Raw genomic sequence first — 11347 nt, 5'->3', positions numbered from 1 at the left:
TATATATATATATATATATATATATATATATATATATATATATATATATATATACACATCAGGGGATAAGATGTAGATTAAGTGAGGGATGCCATTGAAGACCTTGCTACCATATCCACCACCTGCCACAGAATCTGAGGACTCATTCTTGCAGCAATGAAACAAACTAGGTTCTGATCTCATTATTGTCAGAACATCAGACAGTGTTAATCAAGACATAATTATAAGGTTTGGTACTTAAAGAAATCAGGAAATTCCCACTAAAGTTTATTAAAACAGCCTATAAACTGATGAGGCAGCTGTAGTTTACCTGAACTCATAGCTCTGTCCCCAGTGAAGCTGTTTTTTTTTAAATCTTATGTTAGAATGTTTGATCCGATACTGAAGATGTTATGTTTGATAGATGACCAACTAATCCAGCTCTGTTATTGACATTGTTTAGAGCTGATGAGCGGCGCCCACAGAGAAGAGCACAGGCCGAGTCCTTCCATGTGGTCGTCAGTCCAGATCTGCTCCGGATGCTGAGTCACACAGGTGGGTCCTCTATGGTAGGAAGCACAAAATAAAAGCACTCAAATGAAATAGAGATGTGCAGCGGTTTGATGAGGGATTTCACCCCCTTTCCAATGTTCCTCTGTTTTAGTTTTTGCCTTAAAATGTTTTAGATCATCGATTTTATTTCACTTTTTTGACACTTGATAGCAACATCAGGTGTTTGTGATGATTAGGAAGGTTTTTTTTTTACATCACTGCTTAATATGCAGCATATCAGTCATCATAGTCTAAGCTTTGATTAGGCACTTTTATTTCTTTAGCCACTAAGCTGCTGGATATTGTTGCAGCAAAGCCTCCCCTGACCTCCATGTTTGGCTGTCGTTAAGTTCAAACATTTTCCTGTCAGTCTGCAGAACAAAGAGTCGGGGATCATTTAAGGTTTTGAGGCTAACATGTGACGGACCTTTCTGTTCCTGCCGGTCAGCGGCAGGTTTAGCCTTCATTCTCCCCCATTTCCATCTCAGCATTAAAACTGAAGAAATGAGGCCTGTAGATGATATTCTGGGCTCAGATTCCTGAATGAGTCGTCGATTCACAACTAATAAAAGGTTAACACCATGTGATCTGTTAGACTGGCTAAAACATGTAGGTGTGAGGAGAAAAAAGCAAACATGAAATCTGTAAGCTGGCAAATACTTTTAAACAGATTTGTAAACACTTTTTGAGGACTCAGAGCTTTTAAAGCGTCCAAACCAAGGGTTCTCAGGCGGCGTCCTGCTTATACGGCCTCTCTAAAAGTGGCCTGAGTGCTTTTATTTCAAATGTCTGAGATCATCAGCCGGTCTTTTAGGGAAACATCCATTAAGAAAAACATCTCTTCTGTCTCTCGTCTCCCTCCTGCTCTTTACAGTTTAGTCATTCCATTTTATTTACGTTGAGCAATCGCCTCTGTACCAAATCACTCTGTCGCTTTATTCGCTTTATAATCCCGACTGTATGCTATTGAAGGGTGGGGGGGAATTAGCATCAGCAGCTTGAATATCTGTTTAAGGCATGCCGGGGTTTTAATGTCAATCACAGCCTTATTAACGACGAGCTCAAAGCAAAGGGAGATCACCAGAAGTGACATTTCTTTACGTTTATTAGAAGGCAGGAAGGCGATGCGTTGGACTCTGAAGAACATGTGAAGCGGCTGTGATCGTCCCTGTTTGATGCTGAAGTGAAACAACAGTGGTGCTTTTGTGTTTATGCAGGAAGCAGTGGAGGCGACGCAGACGGAGGCAATGTAAGTGGACCGACTGATGGAGAAGCACGCCGCATTTTGTCACATTACTGCCCATCACTTCAGTGGATTCATTGGAAATCAGGGTTTTAAAACCAGCTCCCTCCTCCTAAACTCACTGCTCCCACATGGAAAGCATTGTCTGGAAGAGCAGCATTTGGTATAAAAATGAGCTTTTATGAGGTCTGTAGAAGTGGAAACATTCTGATGTGAGTGGGACTGACTGTGAGCGAGTCCCTGCGACCGTATGTCAGGTGAAGGATCAGAGGTCAGAGCCTCGCTGCATAGTGACCAGACAGGAAGTGAGGCATTGTACAAAGTAAAGTGGTCAAAATGGGGACATAAAAATGAAACTATTTCAGTTCATGGAGATAATGCTAAAGTTCTGCATTCACTTAGGTTTGTGTGGATAAATCAGCCTGTTATTGCGTGATCTCTGCTGCTGACATAAACAGCTTGAGTTCAGTGGTATGTTTCAAACGGGTCAGATCGGAGCGTGTGGAGATTTGTGTTTTGGTGGTTTACTCATCCGCCTCACAAATCTGTCATCTGTAGAACTATAGAGGGAAGAAAGTCTCGGTTGTTTAAAGAAAACCAGAGGAAGTCATGATTAAAGCTGGGTACAAGACTTTTAGGGTTAGAAGGAGCTCAGGTTGGATTAGATCAAACCCTGTTCATCACCATCCCAACGGTAAGACATGGTGGTGGCAGTGTCATGCTGTGAGGATGCTTTTATAAAACATGAACATGTCCAGATCAGGAGGCTTCAGAAGAGACTGGAGGTTCAGCAGAATAGAGACTTATAAAGTCCGGTTAAATCTGGTCCTGGTGGTCAGATGTCCTGCGCCTTTAAGAAGTGTCCCTGTTTCCACACCTGAACCCGAGGTAGGACCAACGCTCTGCAGTCACACTTCACATGCAGACGAAACATGGTCGATTCACATGGGATGAGGAAAAATGCAGCCACCTAATTTTACGTCATGTTGGTCTGTCCTTTAAATTCCAACTAAAATAACCTGAAGTTTGTGAATAATGTGACAAAATGCAAACGCATATTAACAGGTACAGTGTCCTTCCTTTAAATGTGTGTTTCAGTGCAAATACTGAGCCATTTATTATGAAACCTCCAACCATGACATGAAAATAAAGGTTTAAATCCATTTTCTTTGTTTTCGATGTCCAGGTTATGCTTTTTATAACTTTTTTTTTTTGTTATGCAGAAATATTTTTAGATATTAGACATTTATGCAAATCATTGCAATTATTGTTGGATTTTATCATTTTGCAAACAGGGTTTTATATATAAATGTCAGATTTGAATCAATTTTTTCATGTTTTCTAAAACAAAAACAGCTTTATTTGCTCTTTATCATGCCTTCATTTGTTAATCTAACAGAATCATTTATTATAAATTATGAGATTTCTGTCAAATAATAAGATCTGATAAGAGTGAAATGATCCACAACAGATGGAAATGTTATTTTCATGTGTTGGTAAAAGTTGTTTCTGTATTTTATTTACTTTCAGGATGAGGACGGCCCTGGGACGCTTCATTTGGTTCATTTGGGAATGGTTTAAAAAAAAAAAGACTTTTATTCCCAAATAATCTGCTGGGATACAATAGTTCATGAAGCCTATCTGGATGGTTTTAATTGAAAAAAGGAAACTTACCTGTTAAAACCTAATGTCCACAATCAAACAACATAGAGGATTTTAAATATCTTTATTTTTTAGAACAATCCAATAAAAATGTGGCTGATTATCTGACAGGACTCTATTTTATTTTTTCTATTGTAAACATATCCAAACCTTCCACTAAGCGCCTTTTTTTGCAGCGATAGTGGACAGTGAAAACATCCCCTGCACACGTGTGTGTGTTTTGTAAGTGTGTGTGTTTTGGCTGAGATTACGGGCCGTAGTTTTATTCATGAACGGGAGCCAGCCAGCGCCTTTAAAGCATCCATCGCGCGGAGAGCCCCTTTCCTGAACAGCAGCCACAGCCGTGTCAGAGCTGTCGACGCGCTGCTCTCGCCGACTAATCTGACAGCGCCGCGCGAGCTCTAATCCCTCACTGTATCGTAATCTATTTACTTTGCATTCTAAGAGGATTTCCAACCAAAAAAATATACAAGAAGTGATGCTGGAAATGGACAGAAGATCAACGAGGGGGCTTTTCTACCCTTTTTTTTTTCTTTTTTTGTTTTGTTGGCTTTAAAAGGAAGAAGAAGAAGAAGAAAAATCATTGTATGTTTCTTCGGGTAGTCAATCCAACACGAGAGGGACGGCTGAAAGGAATTACATTTGTGACTGATACTAATACTTCTCTTATGTAAACATCAGTACGTTATATTTCCCCTCTGATGATACAGTCACAGTGCAGAGGAAGCCTCTGATAAGTGGCATCTGTCAGTGCGCTCACAGCATCTCTTGACACGTTTATAATTTACAAACCAACACTGCATTATTTCCTGATTGTTTGACTTGACAGCTTCAAGAAAAGCTGCAAAATTGCGTAAAAAAAGCTGAGCCCGGGCCCCCCTCCCTCCACCCCAATGCCCTGCACTGTTTGACGTTGGAAACTCATCACAAAATTAAATAACGCGATACAGAGAAGAAGGGGGGAAAAAAGGACGGGACCAAACGGTCTCCTCAGTCACCCTTTGAGCAATTATGTCGGCTTTGTGAAATCACAAATGCTTCATTTAAAACGTGGCCGGCAGCTTTATTCTAAAACACTGCCTCAGATCTTTGCCATCCGTGATGACTTGCAGAGATAGGCTTATTAGCGGTATTAACATACTGCGCGGGGTGCTGGAGCTGTGAAACGGCCTTGTTAACATTTTGGAAATGAATCAAGCCTCCAGCTCTCAGGTTATCTGCTCTTTTTTTATGTCTTCTCGATGCAACAGCTGTGCTGAGTTTCTGCAGAAACCTGGTAGCATCTAATGATGCCCCCTGATTGGTCCGATGCCGTCTCCCCTGAGGGGGACAGACATCCATCTATGGGTTTAACTCTTATTTACACAACTCTAATAACTGGAATATCATGGGAACATCCCAGGCGTTCCTAATTAATTAGATATTTAGACACATGGTATCTCTTAAAAGTTAAAATATACATCTTTTTATTTTAGAATTTGGCAGGAAGTAAACAAATACAGTTGGATGGGGGGGGGGGTCTGATATCCTTTGACTCAGATTAAAGTTAGTCTTGATGTTAAGATTCTGGTAAAAAAAAAAGAAAAAAAAAAAAGAAACTAAATGAAAACAACTGGTAAATCTCCTTTAAGCTGTTTTTTATTTTGCCATCAATAAATAAATCAATTCTTATTCCCTCTCCTTTCCATCTCCATTGTACGTGATCATTAGTTCCTCTTATAATAAAGTTCCACAGAACCCCATGTTAACAACCATAAGGTTCTGCTTCTAAAAACATGTTTGGCTCTGGGAAATCGACTCCTGAAGCTTTATTGGCAAAACAGGACACCAAAAAAACCAAAAACAAAACAAATCTGTTAAATATGTTCCTGTCACTCTACTAGCTGGATGTACTAAATATATTTTTCCCTCCAAGTTACGTTTTAGCTGATAAAATCAGAGGTCATTCTATTGCATGAATTTAGAGGCAAACATCTATTAATGTGTAAATTTAAATATTGTAATTGAACATAAATCCATTTAAATAATAAAATAAAAAAAACGTAACCACCAACTTCAGATTGCCATCAGTTTCCATGTGGAGTGATCAGGCTCTGTGGGAAACGTCGAGGCCTGCAGGCCAGTAAGCCCCCATTAAGCTCTCCCAGGACAAGTTGGGACGAGGGTCTGCTGCATCCTTTTCAGATGAGATAATTCCCCTCAAATACCTTCCTAATCCATCCCTCCTCTCCAAGATGCGGCTGCTTCACCAAAAGGGAGACTCTCAAGTCGTCGGGACAAGCAGCCGTCATCTGAAGGGTTTGGAAACCACAGAGAGCTGCTGTTACCAGTTCAGTCTGAATTCCCGTCAGGTGAAGCAAACCAGGAAGGAAACCATCTGATTGCTGCGCTGGCCTTAGATCAGCTGTTTGCTGCACTGTGGTTGAACTTCAGGGATTTTTGGGTTAGCATGCTAACATTTAGCATCTCTTTTTTTTTACCCAAACCAGGATTTTAAACTTCTGGTTGTTTCTGTTTAACAGGAACGTCAATAATAAGTTGATCTACTCCAGAATGAACATTTAGGAAGATTTTCTACCATCTTCTCACTAACATTGGCATCTACAATCAATTAAAGCACTAAACAATCAAAGCAAAAGCTGTTTATCAGCCACAGCTTTGTCCAACAAAGCGACCCAATCTCCAGCACACGTCCAGACCAGGTAACCGGAGTCCTCCAAGTTCTCCCAGCTACAGAAGAGCAGCCACAGGCGGGGAGGACCAGGCCTGCAGGGAATTGAATGAAAGCTCCTGGAGCTTTTGGGAAACTTTATCTGTTAGACCTCCTCAGGTTTTCCCACCTGCCGTAGGTTTGGGTTCCAGAGGTCTGTGGTTTCTTTGCTGAAATTTTTATAAATTATAACATTGAACCATAGAAATCTGCTTCCATCTTTGTGTTTAAGACTTTTACTGAACAAGAGGTTTGAGAAAAACTTTGGACAAAACAAAGAAGGCAGAGAGGGCTGATCAGTTTAGACCCACGTCGCTGTACAGTTGACCCCAGATTAACCTCTCAGGTTAATATAATCCTCCTCTCACTGCTTTAGCCAACGAAAGACGAGCAGAAGTCCTTTTTTTCCCCTTTTCTTATGTGGAAATGGAAGAGAATGGTATTGGCACCATGCTGTGGCTTATTGAGGCCTGTGAGATTCTACAAACCAAAACACTGGTGGATCAATCCAGTTTCATCTCCTGGCCTCCATCGCTGATAGAAATCTAAACTCTTAATGCAAATATAAAGTGCAGCGTGGTTCCAGGTGGTTTCCTGATCTGAGGGTGAGCAAAAGCTCTGCAGCCTCCAGTCCAACTAGTTTCCCACAACGTCACCAGAAGGGAGGAGAAAACCGAAGGGTTAAACCATAAACAGGAGCAATCAATGTGGATTATATGCAGCGCCTCAGCTGTGGTTAAAACACTGATCTACCACAGCAGCACAGGAACGTTTAGCTCTGAATGCTGCAGGAAGCCGTTGTTTTCTAACAGTCTGCTTGTTTTAGAACCTCAGGTTTTAAGATCAGAAAAAGGTCTGATCTGAAGCGATGTTAGCTCCATGCTTTACCTTAAAGCCTCTAAAAGCACTAAAACATGGATGCCAGAGATGCATCATGAGGCCGGCGGGAAACTGACAGCTGTCAGGTGGATGCTTGGAGCATTTAAGAAGTTAAAGATTTTTTTTCTGTTCAAACACTTCGATATAAAAACATCTGACTTTTTCTCTTCAGCCTCTTACAGTCAAAATGTAACATTTCCTTTTTGATTAAACCCCTCCTTTGACTTTTTTTCATAACTTTTCACACAAAAAGACAACAATTTAGGTTAATTAAGTTTAAAGTTCTTAGATTGTTGTAAAGCAAAAAAAATGTTAATAATTTTAAGCTCTTGCAAATAGCATTTTGTTCTTTTATGTTTCTAAATATGGACAAAAAGAAAAAAGACACTTGGACTAAAAAACAAATAAATCTTGGATACAAAACTTTTTAGGATTTTAATATGTCCTTTGAAGGTTTTATTGATGAAAAATTTGTTTCTGAAGCCAATCTTTTGTCTTTATTAAAAAAATATATATATATATTCCCAGTAGAGGTAAATTATTTCAGATCATAATGGCTTCTACACTGAAAAAAATAATGCTACATGTGGAATTTACTTAATCATATTTACTTAAACACAACTGTTTTATGCCCTACTATCCTAACATGAAATACGTGTTTTAAAGTAAATAAATATTAAGTCAAAGTAAAAACGGTTGCATAATTTTTTTTCAGTGTACTTTAATGCAAAAGTTTTTGGAAGTAGTTTAAATCTGGATTAGAAATTAAAAACAAAGCTTACTTTACCTTTTTAACAAACAAAAACAGTTAATCTGTGGTCTTTTATTCCTAAGAAGCAGCTCTTCTCCATCAGACCGTCTAATGAATCTTTTCTTAGAACAGATTTATTTTCTCCAATCCTCCATCAGACAGTTTTCTCACACAATTCTTTTTTTCCCCTCCTTTTAAATGTTTGGTCGCAGCTGCTTCATAGAGAACCTCCAGCTCCTGAGAAGTCCGCAAACAAATCGCGCAAGATTGGTCTGCAAATGTTTGTTTGATGCAAATCCGAACAAATCCGCCGCTGTTGGCGGACGCTGCGCTGTTTGCGCGTCTTGACGCAAACAGCTTTTCATGTCCAGTTCGGCGCATATTGATCCAGCTGCTGCCAGCGGTGGGGGGGCTTTCAGCTTGATGGCCTTTAAAAGGAAGCTTCGTTTGAAGCTTTTTTTAAGCGTGTAGACCATTACCAAAAGAAAAATAAAAATGAATTTAAAGAAACAATATTAATATTCTGACTGCAAGTTAAATTTTTACCTTTTAATTTTTTTTATTGAAATTAATCCCATTAAAAAATCCTGCGTTTTAAATAGTGCGTTAACAAAATTTTATGTGACAAAAAAAAATGTACACATTTATGTTTCTTTTTAGTTTCTTAATAACAAATGTTAGACAAAGACTAAAAGTCTAATTATTTTCAGGGCAAATGAAGGTATTTGAGCTCAGTGCGGCCTTTAGAAGAGATGAAGTCTCCTCCTAACATGTGACCCCCTAACCTGGCCCCACCTCCCTAATTACCGCATCACAGACCCCGAGATTCCTGCGGGTTATTTTGGAGAAACCAGCAGTAATTATCACGCAATTACTGCGGTGCGTTCAATTACGCCTCGATCAAATGTCTTCCGGCTTCCTTGTGTTTTGTTTCCCCCCTCCTCGCTAAACGACAGAGTCAAAATAAAAATAAATAAAAAAAAACATTAACCTCCCTAAAGCAAGGAGAGACGTTAGTGTTTCAATTTAAGGCAGGCAGAGAGGATTAAACATCCGGCTCTCTAAAATGGAAATGCGGGCCCCTACATGCGTTCAAGGCTTGTTTTAATTACGCACCAATTTGCATTAAACGCGCCATAATTAGAGAGAAACAAAATAAACAAGCCTTGAAATAAAAGTGTGACTGCTAGACAGGAGAAAACAGGAGTGTGGATGTTGTCATTTAGGTTTGTACAAGCTTCTGGAAAAAAAAAAAAAAAAAGCTCTAACAGACAGAATCCACTTATGGAAAATTAATTTTGACTTAAGGGATCTTTATTGGATGAACATGTATGCAAGTGTGGTTGCTTTTAAGATACATTCAACATCTCTCCCTCTATTTTGGAGCATTAAAACTCCCCCCCTCCTCCCAAAAAAAGGGAAAAAAAAGAAAAAATAAAATACTTTGACTCCAGGATTAAGCCAAGTGCTGCTGCCGTTCAAACGTCCCATATCTCAAAGCTCCAAAGAGGAGATCTGCTTGGAAAATGAAAAGGCTGGAATAAAGTCTGGATCCGATCAGAAGCATTTTCTATTTTCTCTTTTTCCTTAAATCCAAAACATGTCAAATTTTCTTCTCTTTTTCTGCCCCCCTTGGAATAAAAGCTCAACCTCATGGCCAATTTATCATCTTTGGAATATTTAGAAAGATTTACATACAGCTTCTTTTTTTTTCTTCCCAAAGTTATTATAAACAATCTTAAATTCAGGAAAAGAAAGCGACTAAACATGGTCACTGTAACTGACCCAAATAGATATTTACATACTTCAGCTCCTCGCTGTAGCTGACTAAAAAAAAAAAAAAAATCTCTGTTGTCCTAAAATAACAAATTTGAGAAATAAAAACTGTACAGAAGTGGATGGGGGTTGGAGGGAGAAGAGGGGAGGGGGGCACAGCGGGGGCTTTGTTCCCGTCGGTGAACCAGAGGGAAAATATTCCTCTCATCCAGAGGGCTGCTGGTCAAAAGGAGTTTGTTGAAATAACTTGTTTTTTTTTATAAAGCCACTCTTTGTCGTCACAAAGCTGCTCCCCGATGCTCAACAGGACTCTTTTTTTCTTTTTTGTTGTTTTTCTTTTTTTTTGTTTAGATATGGAGGACAGGTGGGAGGAAAAAGCAGTTCGACTGCTGAGCATTCCTGCTGCTATCGTTACGGTTCATAAACTCTTTGTTTTTTAATAACAAGCAACAAACTAATCTGGAAAAAGGAAAGAAGTGGGAGCAGGATGGGAAAGGGGCCCAGAAAAGGCTGATCACAAGACCTGGAACCTCCAGGAAGCCTGGTCTTTGTAGTCCAAGCAGTCCGTGGCGTTAAAGTTGAGCTTCCATGAGGAGGCTGCAGTCTGCTCTTTGTAATCCAGGCAGTCGGATGAGTTGAAGGCCAGGCTGGAACCGCCGTAGGCCTGGTGGTGGTGGTGATGGTGGTGGTGCCCCGACGACTGGCTGATGTGGTGGTGCGGATGGCCAGACATTGAGGAGGCCGTCATGGGGCTCAGCTGGTGGGGGTGGTGGTGGGAATGCATGGGGGCCAGGTAGGAGCCACAGTCTACGCTGCTGAAGTAGGAGCTGGAGGGGGTGGGGTAGCCCTGGCCGTAGCCCGGCGTCTGGTTGTAGGACATGGGGTAGGAGGTGGCGGCAGCTGCAGAGCCAGACATCGAACGCTGCATGCAGGAGGCGTTGGACGGGGGTCCGGGCTCAGGGAGCGGGGCGACGGCGGGAGCAGGGGCGTTTCCTGGAGAGATGGCCGGGCTCCAGATGGAGGAAACCGTGCTGATGGAGGTAGAGGTGCTGCTAAGAGCTGCAGGGCCGGAGTGGTTGGTGGACGAGGTGGAGGAGGAGGAGGAGCAGGCAGCACTGGAGACGGCCGGAGGGGTGAACTGGCCGCTGCTCTCCGATCCGGTGCTCTCCCGGGCCGGAGAGGACTTCTTCTTGGGCGGCCTGGCCTTGGCGCTGCTGCCGCTCTGCTGCTGCTGGCGACACTTTGCCCTCCTGTTCTTGAACCACACCTACGACCAGAACACAGGAGTTACCAGGCAAGAAGAAGAAAGAAAAATCTCCTTGACCATGCTGGGAGTACATTATGGAGGAAAATTGAGGGTTATTATCCATCAAGGTTCATTTCCACCTCGGCCCCTTGGCTTGGATCAGCCAGGGGTCTAATTTCATACCTGGTAGACGACTCTAAGATAACAGGCTATTGAGTTTCACCACACAGTAGGGTAACTCTAGAGCACTGAGAGGGCTGGACTTTGTAGAGCATTTTGTTTCACACACACATTCTGGAAATAACTGTGAGACAGAGGCCATTATGCCTTTTAAGATCAGCATTTGTTTGGCATTGCACTGCAGCATCTCCATAGTTTCTGCATCTCAGCTCAAATTACATCATAAACAGCAATCAGCTGCAAAATATAGAATATTCTATTCTGTTCAAATTACATCATAAACAGCAATCAGCTGCAAAATATAGAATATTCTATTCTGTTCAAATTACATCATAAACAGCAATTAGCTGCAAAATATAGAATATTCTA

General features: G+C 41.0%; 2 protein-coding genes across 2 annotated transcripts in view; one reads left to right on the top strand and one right to left on the bottom strand.

The window, feature by feature from the left end:
• Positions 1-1784, top strand: part of wdpcp (WD repeat containing planar cell polarity effector) — a 125236-nt gene extending 123452 nt beyond the window's left edge. The window contains exons 16-17 of the mRNA XM_015389425.1: positions 443-548; positions 1749-1784. Of these exons, the coding sequence (XP_015244911.1) occupies positions 443-548; positions 1749-1784 (142 nt within the window). The remainder of the gene's footprint in view (positions 1-442; positions 549-1748) is intronic.
• Positions 1785-8387: 6603 nt separating this feature from the next.
• Positions 8388-11347, bottom strand: part of LOC107094027 (homeobox protein OTX1 B) — a 6405-nt gene continuing 3445 nt past the window's right edge. Inside the window, exon 4 of the mRNA XM_015389420.1 lies at positions 8388-10819. Within this exon, the coding sequence (XP_015244906.1) occupies positions 10067-10819 (753 nt within the window). The 3' untranslated portion in view covers positions 8388-10066. The remainder of the gene's footprint in view (positions 10820-11347) is intronic.

The sequence above is a fragment of the Cyprinodon variegatus genome, unplaced genomic scaffold (assembly GCF_000732505.1).
Source record: "Cyprinodon variegatus isolate N-32 unplaced genomic scaffold, C_variegatus-1.0 Scaffold458, whole genome shotgun sequence".
In the NCBI taxonomy this organism is placed as follows: domain Eukaryota; kingdom Metazoa; phylum Chordata; class Actinopteri; order Cyprinodontiformes; family Cyprinodontidae; genus Cyprinodon; species Cyprinodon variegatus.
Note: the sequence above shows the minus strand (reverse complement) of the source record. Positions and strands in the feature narration are given on the sequence as shown.